The 20,337-nt window shown below is 46.1% G+C and overlaps 1 protein-coding gene across 1 annotated transcript in view; it reads right to left on the bottom strand.

The window, feature by feature from the left end:
• MYLK (myosin light chain kinase) overlaps positions 1-20,337 on the bottom strand; it is a 181,474-nt gene that overhangs the window by 130,517 nt on the left and 30,620 nt on the right. Inside the window, 1 exon segment of the mRNA XM_055316566.1 lies at positions 3,860-4,067. Coding sequence (XP_055172541.1) covers positions 3,860-4,067 — 208 coding nt within the window.

The raw sequence follows: 20,337 nt of genomic DNA, 5'->3' as shown, positions 1-20,337 counted from the left end.
TGAGACATGCTTGCATTAGAGAATCACTGTTTCAGGCTAAATATTATCACATCAGTAATTGAATCTTTCCATGCTACTCAAAATGTGATCCACAGACCAGCAGCATGGGCATCATCTGGGACTGGTTAGAACTGCAGACACTCAGGCCCCGCTCCAGACACATGGAATCAGAATCCACATTTTTAATCATGAAATCCAAATCCACATTTTTAATAAGATTCCCAGGGGGATCTGGGTGTCCCCAAGTTTGCACTAAACAATCCTGTAGAGTGAGTGTGAGCCATCCGGAGGCCTGGATGTCCTCTCTGCCTGCCAGTTTGGCTTACCCTGGGCTCCTGAGCTCAAGTCTTTAAATTAACCCTCTATTCCTTGAAATGACTTGAGTGACTCCCTGGTCGCTGGAACCCAAAGGGCCTTCTCAGACTCAGACCACCACATCTGAGGCACACCTGTCATTTCAGCACCACCCCTCCACCCCAAGTTCTAGGCTCCCTCTGTGGATGTGATTGCCCAGGACTACTCACCACTTTCTTCACTTATGTGGGGTTTCTTTTTTTCTCTGTGTAAGCCTTGTTTATCCCTATTCAAGTGGAAGCTTCTAGATCTGAGCTGTCCAACATGATAGGCATTAGCCATATGTGGTTATTGAGCTCTTGAAATATGACTAGTCTGGATCAAGATGTGCTGTAAATGTAAAACATACTTCAAAGGCTGAAGAATGTAAAATGTCTCATTGATAATTTTATGCTGACTATATGTTGAAATGATGGTATCTTGGATATACTGGGTTAAGTACAATATTTTATGAAAATTGACCTCACTTGTTTCTTTAAATGTGGCTACTAGAAAATGTAAGATTACATACATGGCTCACATTATATTTCTATGGGCAGCTGTGCTGGAGAACAGGCCTGTGGCCCCTCTATTGGAGAGAAATCTCCTGGAGGCCAGATGCCATGTTTCTTCTTTGCTCTGTACCAAGTCTCTGGGACCAGCCCTCTGGAGGCGGGGGAGTGTCGGGACTAGCCACAGAGAGCCTTTCTGGGGCCAACACTAGGGCTGCATCCCACTGCATAAGATCACAAACAGTCCTATCGTTAAGGTACTTGTGCTCACGGAGGATGTTGCATGTTTCCTGGCCCTGGTTACCAAAGAGGAAATAAGATGAGGGAGCACGTTCCTCTACTTTCCATGCAGAGATTTCTCTCTGGAAGTAGCTCTCAGGATGTTAAGAGCAGATTCGAATATCACAAGACTACATTTACGGGGACCTACTATTTGCCACTGGCGCACCCACCCTTACTCAACCCCATGGGGCACTCTTAATTCTAGGACCTCTGCCCTTTCCAAGTTAGAAGCGTAGCACAGAGCTGGTGAGAAGGCAGGTCGCTGATGGATCCCTTTTGTAAGAATTTCCACCCCCTTCCAGGCCCGTGGTCTGGGTGATTCTAAGCCACACATCAGTAGAAAATGGCCTTTGATGCAGAAGCAGAATGTATAGAGGGCCACTCACATTTAAAGACACTACATCCTTTAGGCCATTCTCTATGTCTTAGGATCTTAAGTGGTCAGGGCCTGTCTCCTCACATTAAGACCAAAAGAGAGGAGGCAGGGTTGAGAGACTTCATCTTCCCTTATTCCTCAATAGCTCTCCTGCCTTCTTTCTTCCCTGTTGCCCACATCTCAACTAAGCAGGAAAAAATTTAGTAGGTCATCAGCTCTAACTTCATTAATAATAGGAATTGGAAAAAAAAAAAAGGTTTCATATTACCCGGGTTTTACATACCTCCTCTGTATGCCTAACCCATTCCACTCCTTTAAAGTAGATCACAGAAAACAAAGGCTAGCCCAGGCTATAGAGACCATGGAATTTAAACCCTTTATTCTGTAGAAACAGAGGTCCAGAGGTTTAAAGTTACACATATGACTGGCAAAAGCTGGGACCAGACCCTTGGACCTCTGATTCATAATTTTCCATTTTGCCAGCAATAAACGGAAAGTCCAAAAAGGGAAATTATAGACTGAATTTTTGGGTTCCCACCCAAATTCCTAAATTGAAGCCCTAACCCTCAGTGTGATTGTATTTGGAGATAGGGCCTGGGAGAAGGTTTAGATAAAGGTTCAAAGGTCATAATGGTGGAGCCCTAATCTAGTAGGGCTGTTGCCCTTATAAAAAGAGGAAGAAACATTGGAGCTCTCGCTCTGCCACATGAGGACACAGTGGTCATCTACAAGCCAGGGAGAGAGCTCTCACCAGAAACCAAACCGGGCTGGACCTCAATTTCAGTCTTCCAGCCTCCAGCACTGTGGGAAAATAAGTTTCCATTATTGAATCCATGTAGCATCTGGTATTTTGTTATGGCAGCTTGAACTGACTAATACAATGGGGGAGAAAATAATTTTTATTTGTGAGCCTCAACTCAAAGTTTGGGTATTGAGAAGTATAGGGGAAAGCACAAGACCAGAAGCCTCCAAGACGAGGGCCATTCAGAGACTCTGACTGGGGGCCACTTTCCATCTGGAATGCTCCAGCCCACAGGCAGTTGAAGGTCATTAAAAGGAATGAGTCACTCAGTTAAAGAATTTGGGGAAAGCATCCAAACTATGTACATTCTGTTTCGTGAAATAGCCTGTCTTTCTTTCCATGATGTAGAGAAGCAGAGAAAACATTGGCCCAGGTGCACCTCACCCCTTCTGGAACCTTCCCTGGTTACCTTAATGCGCACATACAGTGTTTCTTAAAACGAGGTTGGGAAGACTGTCTCCCGAGAGAGAAGTCAATCTGAACTTCTAGTTTATAAGCCCTTAGAAAGGCCTGTAAGGGTCAAGGGAACCTCATCATATTTCTGAGGGTCTCACAAACCCCCCACATCCTTTCGGACATCGGGCCTTTAAGCAGTAGCCAGTGGACTGAACTGGAAATGAGTTCTCCAGTGGAGAGGCTTCAGCATGTGGGAGGATACACAAGCAGCAGAAGAAACCGTCTTACTTAAGGTCAAATGTTTTTCCCGGAAGTTATAAGGTTGATAGAGTGGGGAGAAAAAGACCAAGTAATTAGTGTTAACACACTGGTGGATTTATCTCCTATATATTTTTCTGAGTTTTACAATATTCTTATAACTAGGAGAGCATTACTTGGTAATGATGATGAGAAACATTGTTCATTCATTCTCCAAATAGCTTGGTATCCATCCTGTGCCAGAAAGTTTTCTAGATGCTAGAGATACAGCAGAAACAATATCGATCCCCTCGCCTCCTAGCATTTCTAGTTAGAGATGAGGGTGGAGGAGAGAATAAAAAAAATGGGAAGCAGTGATGGCCCTAGAAGAAAATATTCAGGGGGAGTGAGAGGATGGAGAGTCCTGGGGATAGAGTGGTTGGAAAGGTCCTCTAAGGAAGGGACAGGTGAGCAGAAAGCTGAAGGAAGTTTCTGTGGAAAGAGCTCTTGCTTTGACAGGGAATGGCAGCAGAAGGCCCTGAGGCTAGCTCAAGGAAGGGGGGTGGGCAGCAGCATGACCACGGTGGAGGGAGCCTGGATGGGAGCCTGGAGGGAAGAGGTAGGTGGGTCTAGAGAGCCTGGCATGCAGTCCCATCTCAGTCTCGGTGTGAGGGGAAGCCAAGGGAAGGCTGGAGCCGAAAGCTGGGGTAATGTGAGTTTGACAGTGCCTCCTGGGAGGCCTCCCTGTATTCACAGGAACCACATTTCCCTCATTAGACTAAAAGGTCCTGAGTGCATGAATGGGCATGCTTTCTCTTGGGGGCTTCTCTTCTGCCCAAGAGAGGACAGAAGCAGGAGCTGCAGACCTTGGGAAAACTGACAGCTCATCTCCCACCACGGCCCTCACTTCCTGAAACTCACCTTCTACAGTCAACTCCACTGTCACCTGGCGGGCACCACCATCATTGGTGGCTTCGCAGGTATACTTTCCCTGGTCCTCCTCACGGACAGCATGAATCACGAGGCTGAAAGTCCCCCGGATACCACAATCCAGCAGGAAGCGGCCCCCACTGGTGATGGGTTGCCCATTTCGGTGCCATGTCACCTGGGGCTCTGGGTAACCCCGGACCTTCAAGGAAAAGAAGAAAGGGTGAGCGCTTGTACTTTAGGAGTGCTTCCTCTATGCCAGGTGTGGTTCTGAGTGTTTTACACGTATTAACTCATTTAATCCTCCTAACATCCCTTGAAACAGATAAGACTTTCGTGACACAAGGAAACTGAGGCACAGAGAGTCTTTTTGTGGATTTCTGGATATCTCAAAGGTAGAAAGTGGCAGAGCCGGGCATCTGGCTATACAAGTGACTCAAGCCTGGTTGCATATTAGAATCATCAGGGGAAGCTTTAAAAAAAAATGCTAGTGTCCAGCTCCTACCTTGGACCAATTAAATCAGGATCCCAGGGGGTGAGGCCTGAGTGTGGACATTCTAGACCAGTGCCTCCTATTCGGATATGCAAATAGATCACTTGTTAAAATGCAGATTATGCTTCTCTAGGTCTGGGGTGGAGCCTGAGCTTTTTCAGTTCAGATAAGGTCTCAGATGATACGGATGCTTCTGGTCTCCAGAACTCACCTTGAGCAGCAAGTTTCTAGACTTGAGTGGCCCAAGATGGTAGCCACGAGAGCCACACGTGGAACATTCCAAATGCGGCCAGTCCTAACTGAGCTGCGTTGTAAGCGTAAATTACACATCAGGTCTTGAAGACTTAGTATGGAAAAAAGAATGTAAAATCAGGGGATCCCTGGGTGGCACAGTGGTTTAGCGCCTGCCTTTAGCCCAGGGCGCGATCCTGGAGACGCAGGATCGAATCCCACGTTGGGCTCCCGGTGCATGGAGCCTGCTTCTCCCTCTGCCTGTGTCTCTGCCTCTCTCTCTCTCTCTCTCTCTGTGACTATCATAAATAAATAAATAAATAAATAAATAAATAAATAAATAAATAAACAAACAAACAAATAAATAAAATGCAAAATCATCTTGATAATTAAAAAATATCGATTACAAGTTGAGAAGACAGTATTTTTTGACATGTGGGGTAAAGTGAAATATATTGTTAAAATTAATCTCACCTGTTCTTTTACTTTTTAAATGTGGTACTAGAAAAGTTACAACAACACCCGTGCCTTTGCTTGATGTTCTTATGGGGCATGTGGCTTTAGACTGCAACGTCTCTAATACTAGTTAGCAGCGACCAAAGTGTTAAGTGCTTTTCTAAGTACCTGACACATGTGAGCCTTATAGTAACCTGTTGGAGAGAAGATATTTCCCCAAAGAGGGGAAAATTGAGAGAGAGAAATTTTAAGAAAAGAAGTCACCTTGGGTTTGAGACAAAGAAGTTTCCTCTAACCCCTGAAACAACAGGCCCTTCAGAAGGAACTCGTCTTCAGAGGAGAGGGGTACAGAATGGCCCATCAATGCACAGCCTGGGACCCAGAATTAAGGGATTTTAGCACTGGAAAATGCACAGCAGACAGCACAGAAGCCTCCTGAGAAAGAAGTTGTTTGCATCATAAAATGGTGGTAGCAACAGCTCTTACCCATGTGTGTCCACTGCAAAGCAAGAGACAATGGATATGGACAGAACAAAACCAATATGTGCTGGGTGACCTCAAGTTGGATTTACAAAGAGAGCCTCCAATGGCCTCCCCACACCCCAGCAAGGTCAGAGAAGATGCTATGCCAGCACAGAGGAGAGAGCATCCATACAAAGGGGAGAGAGCACGCCAATGCAGAAACAGAAAGTGAACGATCCCCCTCTTGGGTTATCCTATAGTCACCCCGTCAGTGCCACTTTATGAATCTCACAAGGCCTGCCTCCTCATCCTCACTAATTTGTAGTCTGGCCTTGATTAAAAAAAACAAAAACAAAAAAACAAAAATAATCAAGACATCAAAGCAATATTATCCATCTTATTTATAACTTCTGGAAACAAAAAATCTATCTCCTATTAAAAATCTAAATCATATTCATGAGAGAGATTGAGTATCTGTGAGGGAATGCTTAGATTCTGAAGTCACTTTCCCTGAGAGCCGACAATAAAGCACTCATATCCTCTGGCAGGTGGATGGTGGTGAGGGGTCCATATTCACTTGGCCAGATGAGGTGTAACATCTATTATAATACGAAACAAAGTGTTTGCAGTAGTTGTCTCTGGGTCTCTCCTCTTTTTCTTTACTGAGTAATAATTTTCTGGTATTTCTGCAAATAACATACCCGGCCTTTGTGAAAAAGAAAAAAAATTTAAATGAAAATATGTGTTTCTTTCTTTTTAATTAATTAATTTATTTCAGAAAGAGAGAGTATGCATGAGTTGGGGGAAGGCCAGAGGAAGAGAATCCTGAATCAGACTCAGAGTTGAGTGTGAAACCCAGCGTGGGCTCCATCTCACAACCCATGAGATCGTGACCTGAGCCAAAATCAAATCAGATGCCCCCCAGGCGCCCCATGTTTCTTTTATTTTTGTATATATAATGAACATACAGCACAAACATTCTTTAACTTGTTGAGGTTCTCAAGGAACTTAAATCTAGCAATGGAAATAAAAGCACTCTACAAATAAACACGCATCTTTGATGGTGACAAATATTGTGTAGCCACATAAAATCATGTCATCCTCTGATGCTGTGTTGGCACAAAGGTTCATACAAAGGAATGTCAGCATATTTTTAGAAAACTAAGGAAATATACTCTTTCCTACAAAGGGAAGCCTGTTAAAAGTCTGGTCCTATAGTGAATTTGTGAATCACCATTATCTTCTCCTCTGCCCTGCTGGGTATGGCCAGCCTAACCTTCAGAAGATGATTACATAGCCTTCTATCAGCTTCATAGAAAGGGAGTGTAGAGCACTGTAATGGGAGGAGATAAATCATTAACTACTCCAAAGGCATGGTTAGCATTCCATTAGCAAGTACTCTGGCCCCCTGCAGCAGGGCTGACTCCGGTGGCCCAGCAGCCCTGGGGGCATCAATGATTAACTGGGGACACTGCCAGTGAGTGTTCCAGACTCCAGGGACTCAGCTCCCTCTGTCCTTTCTCTTTCCTCTGGCTTTCTACACTGCCCCCTGCCCCCACCAATTTACCTCTGAAATATCCTGTTAAAATAAATTTTAGATTTTTAAATATGTTGAAACCGGCGCCTCTTAGAAAGTAGCAGTTTGCAGCAGGGGTTTTGCAGCACCTTGCGTCTGAAGCACAGGCAAGGATTTCTGTGACCTTGCTCAGTTCCGAGGTCTGAATGAATTGCGACTCCAACTCTTATCTTCCCAATAGGAGAGAAACCAATTCAACCACTAGCTAACATTACCTAAAGACAATCAGTTTCACATAAACCCATTTTTATTGTCTGCCCCCCTATCCTGGACAGACTCCTGGGTGGGGAAGAGAAAGAAGCCTGGGCTCATATCCTTGGGACGCAAGACAACCGCCCTGCCTTCACTGGGTGTCTTGTCTGCCTTCTTCACAGGCCTTCAGCCAAGAAGCCACAGCTAGGATTTTTATAGTCCAAGGTCATGCTAAAAAAATCACCAATACATTAGTTTCTAGAGGACCTTCACATACAGGGTCTTATTTGATTGTTACACACATGAGGGAAGTGTCTTTGGTCGGGGTACCCAGAAGCAGAACCTGAAACAGGGACTCAGGGAACCACCTCTGTGAACCCTTAGCCAACACACCAGCTGGGAATGTGTATACTGGCCTGATAAAGGGGGCCTGGGCAGCGGGGTGGGGGCTCCAACAGTGTCAGTGACAGCACGCAAAGCCAATCATATTATTAAGCCCAGAGAGCTGAGGAAAGAGGCCCAAAGAAGTGATGATTAGTCAGTAAATGGCAAATTAAATGGAGATCTGGGGCCACAGTTTTGGTCTCCAAGTTGAATGGCTGTCTCATTGTAAAATCATGTTTTTTGGTGAGATAAATACTGTAGAACCTAAAGCACTGATAAGTGTCTTTCCCTAATAGACCCTAAATCTCTCCTAGGTAAAGCAATATCGGCTCTCCACTTTGAGAAAAAGTCAAAGGGTCCATAAAAGATATGGCCATGCCATATACAAGTCTTGGGTTGTTCCCCCAGAGTAACAATAGAGCAGTGCAAAAGACTAAATGCAGGGATGCCTGGGTGGCTCAGCGGTTGAGCGTCTTCCTTTGGCTCAGGGCGTGATGCTTGGAGACCCGGGATCGAGTCCCACATTGGGCTCCTTGCATGGAGCCTGCTTCTCCCTCTGCCTGTGTCTCTGTCTCTGTGTCTTTCATGGATAAATAAATAAAATCTTAAAAAAAAAGACTAAATGCATGTGTCCTTCCATAATTCAGAAGTTGAAACTTAAATTCCAACGTGATGGTATTAGGAGGTATCAGGATAGGGCCTTTGGGAGATGATTAGGTTGTGAAATTGGAGCCTTCGTGAATGGGATTAGTGCCCTTAATAAAAGGGATGGTGAAGAGCTCCCTCACCTCTCCCACCACATGAGGACACAGCAACAAGACAGCCACCTGTGAACCAGGAAGCAAGCCTGCACCAGATACCGACTCTAGTGGTGCCTTTATCTTGGACTTCCAGCCACTGGAACTGTGAGAGATAAATTTCTACTGTTTAAGCCACTCAGTCCATGGTATTTCTCTTACGGCCACCTGAACAGTCACAGACAGACTGGATTAGTGCCATGCGTGTGCCCAGGACAACCGTAGGATGTTCAGTGTGATAAAGGAGGGCATGCTGAGAGCCAGGACCTGAGTCCTGGGACTGGCTTGGCTTCTTAGCCCCTTGTAATTCCTTCTATCATCAAAGATAAAATAGCCCTTGATACCTAAGGCCCCTTCCATTAGGTAGTGTGCTTCTGCATGGTGACCCACTTAGCTTCTAGTTTTTCCCTCCAGTCTCCTCTGGGTCCAGCCCACAGCCTTCCTACCCTCTAATCCTCCATACAGGAAAGCCAAGTGACCGCAAGGAGACATGCTCATGGACATGGACAGGCAGCCCTGACTTTTTACCATAATGAGCTTTTGGAAACAGCCCCGTGAGGGTCATTCTAAGGAGAATCATATTTTTTGCCACACTAACCACATTTAATTGGAGGTTGTGTTCTTGAACAAAAGCTTGGGGTCAAATAAATCAAGAGCGTAACCAACAACTTGTCATAAAAATAAAGATATAGTAACCATAACCCCTATAATAGTTTAAAATAGTAAAATTGTGCTCCAGCTCCACAAAATGTCCTCAAAAACCTTTACGTCCTCAAAAGGCCTTTAAAGGGAAGGGGGGCCCATCCTGCATGTGCTGGATGAGGAGGAGAAAGTGGGCAGCTACTCAGTTGCAATACTACCCCTACCTGTCATAGCTGAAGGACATTTTTTCAGAAGCTGGTGCTGTTTTGAGATTTACTCACTGGTTGAAAGGGAGACATTCTTAAAGGCACTAAGGCTTCTTGGTTTTCCTCTGACGTGTGTGAAGGGCTTCCAGTCTATTCTGGGATAGGCTACCATAACCCGAGCCCAGGGTAGTGACAGATTCCCTGTCTCCACAGCCCCGGCAAGACTCAGAGCCATACATCTGCTTTCTTAGCTTGGTGGGCAGTAGAAAAGGGGGTAGATTTTGCTGTTTCTGATGATCAACGGCAAGTCCTTTGTTCCTGGACAGGTCTGTCCCTGTACGTGCACCACAAGCCCACGAGGCAGCTATGCGGACATATCTACCGGCCAGGTCGGGCAGGAGGCGCATCTGAGGCTCTGCTGCCCTGGGACGTGGAGGGAGACCAGGAGGAGAGAAACCAGGGCCGCACCGAGGCCACGGTGAAAACGGGCTGCCCAATGGGATGCTGGAGAGCCGGCAAGACAGAGAAAGAAGCCATGAACTGTGAGCTAAAAAAATCTTGGGGCCAAGAACAGTAGACTTGGGGGTTGCCAATCTGTTTGAATCTCGTTGAGTAACTAAATCGATGCTGGGAAAGGCTGAGCCTGTCCGGGCACCTGTCCGGGGGATGCCTACCCTGAGCTGGACAACATCGATGCTGCAACACGACTGTCTACCTGCTTGTAATTCCCTGGCCGCCGATAGCACATGACTCTGAACTTAATTTTTTTTTCTTTTTTTTTGACTCTGAACTTCTTGCCCCATTTGGAGGCAGCTTCTTAGATAATAAATAGATTCCCATATGATCAATGACCTCTAGATCAGGACTGGTGATCTGAAAATGAAAAAAATAATAGGAAATAAACCCATGGTTTATTAAAGAAGGAATTAGTCGAAGAATCCTTTGCCCCATCTCCAAGTATAAGCTCACTCAGATAATAAATGGATATAAGGGGCACCTGGGTGGCTCAGTCGTTGAGCATCTGCCTTCGGCTCAGGTCCGTGGTCCCAGGGACCCAGGATCCAGTCCCTCATCAGGCTCCCCACCAGGGAGCCTGCTTCTCCCTCTGCCTGTGTCTCTGCCCTGTTCTCTGTGCCTCTTATGAATAAATAAATAAATAAATCTTAAAAAAATGGATATGATGCACAGAAAGGAGAATGAAAACATTAACACCCCCAAACAAATGAGACCACAAAAAATGTCTGTAAAACTGACATCATGGGTATATTATGAGGGTGAAGAGTGAAGGGTGAGCCACGGGCCTGGCACGACCAAGCTGAGGGGCCTGTGTCTGTGTCAGCACCTGGCACACGGCCCTGTAGACAGGCAGGCACTTTGAATAATCCTGTTGCCAAAAGTCAGAAGCCTTCACTGAACACACAGAATCCATCAGGAAGAGATTACACCGGCCAAAAACAGCAATTAGTGAGAAGCTGAAACTGCCGGATGCACCCTGCCCCTAGTCCAAGTTGTGAAACAAGGAGGACAAAAGCGTTTCCATGAGAAATAAAATCAGAATGTAAAGAACCATTCCTCAAACCGGCTCAGCCAACACCACATATACCTTCAGGGATACATGCCGAAAGTCTCCCTCTGTGATCAGCCCACTTTCGCTTTCTCTGGCAAGTTTTCTTTCTCCACGAACCAAGACACAGGCCCCCCTACACCCCGAGACCTGCAAGTCTGAGAACCTCACATTTCTCCCACTGAGAGCACAAAGCTGGTGATGTCTTGGCAGTCTTGGCTTATACCCAGGCCCTCCTGAATCTTTCCCCCCCAAAAAATCTATTTCCTTTTATCTAGATCAAGCTTATCAAGGCATGCAATTTTTTTGATTCCCTTTTAATGATACAAGAACTTAAAAACCTCCTAAGCAGCCCAACAAAGAAACAGAATCCTAAGTGTAATCAGGTACTTGTCACACTGACACTCTCCTAGTACCTCCAAAATCCATGTAGCACGAGTGTCCTCCTGTTTGAACTCCCAGTTGCTCCGGGGTGGTTGGGGATTATTACAACCTTTCCAGAAGCCTCTTGACACCGAGCCCTGGGGTTTTGCCTTGACTAGCTCTCATGATGGCTTTCAAGGACATGGCCTCTCCAGCGGGTGAGGCTGGCCAGGGAGCTCACCCTTTCTGCTACCAAGTTGAGATACGCTCTCAGATACATTAAAAAATTAATAGGAGGCATGTGACATTGTAGAGGCTGAACAAGTAAGTGCTGTGGCTTGGGTTTTGTTTGACTTGCTCAAGATCTCCAGCTCACCTTCCCCAGTGTAAGCTGCACACCCCATCCCCCTCCACGCACCACATGTGAGTCTGGTGGGAAGGCTGGTCGGCCAGCTGCCTCCTGGCCAATGTGCGTGGCCTCCAAAAATGGACATATGGTTCCAGCCAGTCAATCAGAGCTCTTCCCTGCAGTTTCAAGTTAGAATAAAGAGATCCCAAGCCGGGAAGATGTAAGTCTAAAGGTGTCTACAGCCATTGTCTCCCATTCTTGCCCCCCCCCATTTTTTGCCCCCTCCCAAGAGAAGGAAGCCATCTGTTGAATCAGATGTCACGCACACAGTGAAGAAGAGAGATGGAGACCTTGCCTGACAACTGTGTTAGACTCAGGGTCATAGTATAAGACAGCACATCTCTTTTGCTTAACCCAGTTGGAGGTGGTCTCTGTCACTTGCAAACAAGAGTCCTGGAGCCCTTGGGTGGCTCAGTGGTTGAGCATCTGCCTTGGCTCAGGTTGTGGTCCTGGGGTCCTGGGATCGAGTCCCACGATGGGCTTCCTGCAGGGAGCCTGCTTCTCCCTCTGCCTATGTCTCTACCTCTCTCTCTGCATCTCTCATGAATAAATAAATAAAATCTTTAGAAAAAAACCCAAGAGTCCTGACTTAGGAAGGCGTACAGCCTCTGGAATCAGACACACCTGTGAATGGATGCTGTCTGCATCAGTTACCAGCTGCCTGACCTTGGGCAAGTTATTTAACTTATTCGGCCCTCAGTTTACACAGCTGTAAGATGGGATGATGCCAGTATCCACTTGTATGGAAAAGTTTATGATCAGGTGAGATCAGCACAAGTACAAGAGCACATTAATAATGCCTAAGGGTTAGACCTTTTCCCTCTTCTCTTCAAAGAATTCTTCAGAATAAGGTACCCCAGAACCCATTCAGCTCCCAGCTTTATTAACATGTGAAAATGTCCTAAGCAATTTTAGTCCTTGTACACATCTAGGCTTTCTGGGCCTCATCCTTTACAACTCATGGCCTTAAGGACAACTTCAAGGCATTACGCACTTAACCGGATGAAAATCTAACGCTTGAACTGAGAACACCTTCTGCTTTAGCTGAATTGGCTTATTATTTTCACCAAAGAGGTAAATCCCACTTGAAAAATCATCAGTGGGGATCCCTGGGTGGCTCAGCAGTTGAGCATCTGCCTTCAACTCAAGGTGTGATCCTGGAGACCCGAGATCGAGTCCCACGTCGGGCTCCCTGCATGGAGCCTGCTCCTCCCTCTGCCTGTGTCTCTGCCCCTCTCTCTGTGTCTCTCATGAAAAAATAAATAAAATCTTAAAAAAAAAGGAAAGAAAGAAAGAAAAATCATCAGTGTTTTAATGTAACATCACACAGCACATCTGAAAACCAACATGCAGCCTGTAGCGCTGACTGCACCATCCATCCACTCCTGTAGCACCGTGTGCATCTCTCAGGCAGAGACGATCCCCTCATTTCTGCCTCACTGACTAATGCAGCCCTGGAATTTCAAGGGCATGGGTGAGTGTCAGAAAGGAAATAAATCTGGGGTAATAAATCTGGAGTCTCTCGCCAGTTGTGGTTGGACCTGGAGAGACAGACAGACATACTTCACTGACAGCAGATGCAGCAGAGGACTGCTCCCCCAAAACACAGAGCATTTGGCAATGCCTCCTTCCTCACCCCTGCAGCAGCGGAGCGCAGATACCATTGGCTACAGATCATACTGGAAAGGGTCCTGGAAAGGGGGCGCCCTGAGAACTTGAGGTCGCTCTGTGTAAAGGCCGAAGTGGGCAAAAACAAGGCAAGGGTCCCAACAACCCGAAAACCTCTTGACTTGGCCCCTTTGGCTTGACTTCCGGTGTTGTCTGTCCAGGCTGCTCCTCGGACCCGACACCTGCTCCCCAGGCACCCCACCACACAGAGCGGGCGCTCCCCCCATTGCCCCAGCTGGCAGGCTGCGAGGCAGGGGGCGGAGCGGGTGCGGTTTTGAACGCGGGACCTTTCCTGCCGCCGCATCCATCGGGGCCAGGACGGTGTCTCTGGGCTGCTGTCGGAGAAGACCTGACGCAAGGGGCAGGGAGCAGCCACGGGAGTTTGCTCCTTTGTGGCACAACGTCATCTCCAGGCTCCAGCTGCCCTACACCGTCCTGGTCTGCAGAGACAATCACGCCACATAAGGAGCCAAAAGTTGGGTCTTGTGCAATGTCAGTGTCTGAGGGCCCGTCAGGATGAAAAACAATCAAATCTACTTTTTTTAAAAAAAGGATTTATTTATTCATGAAAGATGCAGAGAGAGGCAGAGACACAGGCAGAAATAGAAGCTGCAGGGAGCTTGATGCAGGACTTGAACCCAGGACCCCGGGATCACACCCTGAGCCGAAGGCAGATGCTCAACCAATGAGCCACCCAGGTGCCCCAAATCTGTTTTTTTTTTTTAATAAGACAATACACGCACATGGTCAAAATGTCCATTGGTACTATAAGTCATAACAACAACAAGAAAAATCAGGCCTCTGCTCCACCCCGGCCACCCCCAATTTCCACTTCCTGAGTGAGTCATCTTCAACTCTTGCAGCTATTTCTTCTGGTGTTTCTTTTCTCCCATGTTTCTAAACAGCCTTATGTAACTACTATTTTATTCTTTTTAGGAATTACTTCCTAATTTCTCTAGATGGAACCTGCGCTTTTAGCTGTCAAATCCCCCGCCCTCCACGAGCCCTTCCCCTAACCCCTAATAATTACATCACCATTTTTGTGTCAACGTATAGTGTTTTTTCATCGTAACTTTGCTCACTGCCAAGCTACAGGGTCTATTACAATTAAATTTCTTGAACTTTCCCTTTTCTCTGGAGTTAATAACTGCCATACTTTGGGTTTTCTTACTTTTTAAAGAACCTCGACTCCTTAGGAGAACTATTAGCTTCTCAACAATGGTCAAACACATCGCATAACTAATGCGTCACTTGCTTTTATTTTTCCCTCCGTTGGAAATATCCTTCCTGGAATACTCTGTCCTCCTCCAGTCTACACTAGATGCTTTCTAAGCTTGGTGCATGGTGGTCCTTCCTCATCCCCAGGGCATTTCCTGGGGTCTGTTGCCATTTTGGCTGAACACAGCCTCTTCCAGTGGTTTCTTAAGAATGAGTGCATAGAAGGTTACAATTTTCAAACCTGGCATTTTTGAGTGTCGGTATTCTGACTTTATACTCAGGAATGGAATTCTAAATGGAAAATTTTCTTTCTTTGGCATTTTGAGGGCATTGTTTCATAGAATTTGAAGGTGATGGGGCTGGGATCCAGGCTATTGAGAGATACAATGATACAATGCCATGTTGATCCTTTATCTCTCACATGCTGGGTGTGTGTGTGTGTGTGTGTGTGTGTGTGTGTGTGTGTCTATTACTTTTAAACTCGTAGAATTTTCCCTTTATCTCTGACGGTCTAAAATGTCATGATGATTTGCCTTCGTGCAGTGCCTTCTTTGATCACTCATCATATTGGATCTTTGGTAATAGGTCTTCTCATTGCTGGCAACACTTCTCTTTAATTCTTAGGAATTTGTGTGTTTTGACAATCCGCTCTCTGTGTCTTTTTTTTTTAATGTTCTTTTTATGGAACTCTTGTGAGTTGGATATTAGCCCAACTAGATGACCTTCTACATTTCTTTTCTCACTTATTTTCCTCTTCCCTATTTTTGTTCTCTACAGGAGCTTTCCTTGTTTTATCTTCCAGTTTATTGAGTGAGGCTATCATTTTGGCTATCACTAACTTCAAAAACCTCTTTCTTTTTCGGCTCTTCAAAGTTGTTTTGAATAATATCCTCTTCTTGTTTAATGGAAGTAATACCTTATCTCTAAGGGAAGATAAAATTTCCTTAACGTGTTCTGTTTTCTGTGGTGTGTATTTCTACTTGGTTCCTTTTTTTATTCTTTTTGTCTCTTTCATAACGGAGGCTTCCCTTGAGCATCTGATGATCCTTCACTGGTTTCTCATATGTGAAGAAATAAAAAGATCCAGGCACACAGGTGGGGCCTTGTCAATGTGTGGGACCTTCCAGTAAAGTGATTGGGTAAAAACCCTCAACTATCAATATCTGTGGATCTTCTCTCTTGAGATGATCCATTTCTACAAAGGAGACTCTTGCTGCTTTGGTGGTGGTGTTGGGGACACAGAAATTACACCTGTCTACCAGCAACCCTCCAGTTTTCAGCTCCACTCTACAACCTAGGTTTTGAAAGTGCTTGATACCTTCAATTCCTCAGTCATTTAGGAACTCTCCAGCACAAGCTGACTTCTTTTCCTTGTTGTCCATTCCCCGAACTACAGGCACAGCACAACACAAGATGCTTTAAACCCAAGCCAGCCAATCATCTATTCACTTTCCATTGTTCATCAGCCTGCTGACATCTCTCTGCTGCTGCTGATGCCGTCATAATTTTATAATTTTCATTTTCTTTTTATAAAAACACATTTTAAGGACGGTCATTTTAAAAAAAAAAAGCCACAACAGAAAATACAGAAAATAACAAGTGTTGGTGAGGAGAAACTAGAATCCCTGTGCACTGTTGGTAGGAATGCAAACTGGTGCAGCTACTGTGGAAAATAGTATGGAGGGTCCTCAAAAAATTAAATTAAAAATAGAGCTACCCTATGACCTAGCAGTTCCACTTCTGGGTACAAAGTCCAAGGAACTGAAAACAAGCACTTGAGTAGGGTTCATGGCAGCATTATTCAGAATAGACAAAAAGGGGAAGCCACCAAGCGCCCATTAACAGATAAACACAAAAAACAAAATGTGGTACATATGTAAAATGGAATATTCTTCAGCCTTAAAAAGGAAGGAAATTCTGACACATGACACAGTGAATGAACCCAGAAGACATGCTGAATGAAGTAAGCCAGGCACAAAAGGACAAATACTACTTGACTCTACTTTTTTAGGAGGTGCGCAGAATAGTCAAATTCATGGAGACAGAAAATAGAATGGTGGTTGCTGGGGCAGGAGGAGGGAGGATGAGGAATATTGTTATTGTGTAAAGAGTTTCAGGTTCATAAGGTGAAAAAAGTTTGGGAAAATGGGTGGTGGTAATGGTTGCACAAGAGGGTGAATGCACTTAATGCCACTGAACTGGACACTTAAGCATGGTTAAAATGGCCAAGTTTACGCCATGTACATTTTACACAGTAAAAAAAAGAAAAAAATCAATGAGTCTTTTCCTGATTTATTTCTAATTGTTTTGTTTCAAATATCTTTAAGTTTTTCCCTTGCCAAACACTACATTGCCTATAACACAAGAGCTTTATGTTAAGTATTAAAACCAAGAAATAGACATTTGAAAAAAAATGACATTCAGACCAAAGTCACTCCTCTATTTAAAAATTTTCCAATGGGGGTACCTGGGTGGCCTAGTGGTTGAGCATCTGCTTTTGGCTCAGGTTGTGATCCTGGGGTTCCGGGATCGAGTCTCACATCGGGCTCCCCGCAGGGAGCCTGCTTCTCCCTCTGCCTGTGTCCCTGCCTCTCTGTGAATAAATACATAAAATCTTAAAAAAAATTTTTTTCCAATGGCTTTTCACTGCATAAAAGTATAAGCATAAAATCTAATCACAAGGCCCTGCGAGACCTGGTCCCTGCCTATTTCTGCTCCGCTCCTTCCTTGCCCACTTAGTTCCTGCCACATAGGCTTTCTCTCTGGGCCAGGAAATAAGATGAACATAGCAGGTTCTCCACCCAGGAGTGCTCCCGGTGCCAGATGACAGGGGTATGCAACCTGCCAGAGCGTGCACAGTCAGTGCCACAAAAGAGGCTTGCGTGGAGGACTGTGGGAGTGTGGTGGAGAGGGGGGAGCTCTGTAGCTGTGTGCTGCTAGCTGAGCAGGAATCCCTGGCCACCTTCCAGTATGGCACTCTGTCACAGGGAGCTGGGGCCAGGGACTGAGAGGGCTGGGTTCCTTCTGGCAGCCCGTCAGGGACCCCATGGTAAGATGGGCTAAGAGAGAGGCCCCATGAACCAGGGAGGATCCCAGGCCACAGTGGTGCAAGGGCAGGCTGGCAGGGCCCTGGGGCTCCCTCTACTTTTCTGAACCTCTCTGCACAGACAGCTCCAGTTTAACCAGAGCGGTTCTCCTTAGCTACTTCTGTTTAATCTATTCCACAGTGAAGTTCTTGCACAAGCTGTTCAGGGATTTTAGGTCAGGGCCCCAAGGGACACAGGAAAGAGAGAGAGAGAGAGAGAGAGAGAGAGAAAACAACTGCCAAGACCCTCAGATGAGGTCCTCTTGCGAGCAAGCTAATGCATGTGGTGCTTCTCTGGGTGTTTGCTGGTGGCGTGTTAGGGGCAGGAGGATACCAAAGGGGTTTGAGTCTGAGTTCAAAATACACATTTAAAGCACATTTAGACTTTCCAGTCTAAGCCGCTGAAATTTCTTTTCTGAAGAAGCATCTGGAAAAAAGGGAGGGAAAAGCTGCCCAGTTTTTAGCAAAAATGAAACTCAAACTTTCCTCCCCGCCCCGCTCCTGTCAATGTCCCTTTCAACTATGTGATCCTCAAAGATCCAAGGGACTGGGGCCTAGATGAGCTGGCACCCAGCACGTTCATCCCCAGAGGAGGCCAATGCCACGAATGGCAGCTATAGTCACCAACTAGAAGGCAAGGCACCTCCTGCTCCCCAGAGCCCGTGAGCAGGGTCAGGGGAACCTGCTTTGGCCTGGCCAATCCCTGGCTGGTGGAGGGGGATGCAAAGCCAGTCCATTTCATGGACTATTATAAGAGAAGCTCAAGGGTTTCCCATACTGGGAGCTCTCTGTAGCCCAAATAGGGCTTCTCCCCCCACCCCTAGAGCATTCCTAATTGAAGGAGGATGGTGAACGGGCCATCTACATAAAACTTGGGCATTTGCTCTTTTCTTGTCATAGAGAACTGGAAGAAATAAAAAAAGTGCCATCATTAGATAAAAGCTCTCGTTACTAATCTGGGTCAAGGAGTCTGTAGGCAGTACTCTCCCCTGCCTCAGTGTAGGTACGAGGCGCAGAGGCCATCCCATCCAGCTCAGAGAATGCCAGCCTGAGCAGCTGTGAAAAGTGGGTGGATGTGCTGGCACCAGCGTGACCCTACATAAGGCCTTTATTACTGGAAGCAAGTCAGCTGTAGTCACCTCTGGGCCTGAGGGGAAAGGGTAGGAACGGGTGGTGTTGGTCCCGTGGGGAGATCATCTTCAGGTGGGCACAGGAAGGCTCTAGAAACTTGTCGTGTCCCTAGAGAGTCCACTTGAGCCCAGAAAAGCTTAGCTCCTTCCACCGCCACCACTCACCTGCTCAGGGAGGCCCCAGACCCTGAGAACTCCTGCAACACTGCCTGCCTGTCTGCCAACACTGGAGCCCACCACAGCCTTGAACAGGTCGCGGGTTCTTGTCCTGGAGGAGGAGAGGAGCCAGGCCATTCTAAGTGCAGAAGGAACGGGCTTGCCTGGGGCCAGGGGCTCCTGGCTCTCAGCTCGCTGCAGGACGCAAGCATGAGAGCGGTGTTTATTCCAAAGCCGGTTTCTGTTTAAGAGCCTCACAGCTGGGGCCAGGGCCAGGGTCCCATTTCCAAGGTTGGTATTTTTTCCTTCCTCTTGCTGGACAAAGAGAAGTGGAAAAAACCAATGCTGCTTTGGCCCTTAGCTTCTTTTGAACTGATTTTGCTGCCCCTGGCAGGGACTGCCACCAGGGTGCAAGCCACTATTGCCGGCCATGGCAGAGAATTCTCGGCTCTGACTGCCCAGCTGGGTCATCTGAGGGGAAGAGTCATGGCACAAAGGAAACCCTGACCGGCATGAGTCACCAAGGCCTGCTCTAAGGCAAAGACCCCTAACAGCCCTCATGGCTCAGGCCTGACCCCTGGCCACAAGTTGATAGTGCTTATTTACAAAACCCAGAAAATATTCCAAAGTCAGCGCTAAATGCCAACACTGCCAATTCTCAGTTAGCTCCCTGTTGCAAAAGGTGATCATTGTAGTTTTATTTCTATTTGTCTACAGGATGTGTCATACATCAGCCTTATCCTCCTAATTCTGTCCTTTCAAAAACACTCCCCATATACTGTTAGGTGAACAGGATAGACATCCTAGCAATATGCACGGCTGGTGGAAGCAAGACAGGAACAAATCCAAGACGCTCCATCCTTCCCTTCTCCGCCATGTCCCCAGGACCACTCACTCCGTCTGTAGAAAGTCTCTTCCCCCATCCAGCCCTCTCTGATCTCCCCTCACCTCCCTACCTCCTGCACTTATGCTATTATCTAAAGTGACTACATTTTTAAAACCAGCAGACACTTATCTGATCACAATACAGACTGTTGAAAATCAGTCCTGTCTCAGAAAATCTGGGGCAACTAATCACCATTACATCACCTTCCATATTTCTTTCTGCCCTACAGCAAGCACAGTGACCATATTTTCCATAAAATCAGGACACATTATCTGACAGGAGATTTATGGGCAGCCTCCAGGTGCAAGAAGTAGTCGGTGTTCTAAAAGTTTCAACATTAAAATATTGGAGCTCCAAGGGTATTTGGATTACTTTACTGGAAAAAATGAGAATATTTTAAGTCAGAATGGCTCACAACAATCTGGGATGACAGCACCTATACTATTAACACAGGTTACACTTCTGTTTATTCCAGGCACATTTGGCATAATTCCCTTTTAGACTTGTGTTACTCAAGGGGGGGATCTAGACATTATACCTCCATGGCTACTAAA

Source organism: Nyctereutes procyonoides, unplaced genomic scaffold (assembly GCF_905146905.1).
Source record: "Nyctereutes procyonoides isolate TBG_1078 unplaced genomic scaffold, NYPRO_anot_genome, whole genome shotgun sequence".
NCBI classification, from domain to species: Eukaryota; Metazoa; Chordata; class Mammalia; order Carnivora; family Canidae; genus Nyctereutes; species Nyctereutes procyonoides.
This window is presented reverse-complemented; position numbering and strand designations above follow the sequence as displayed.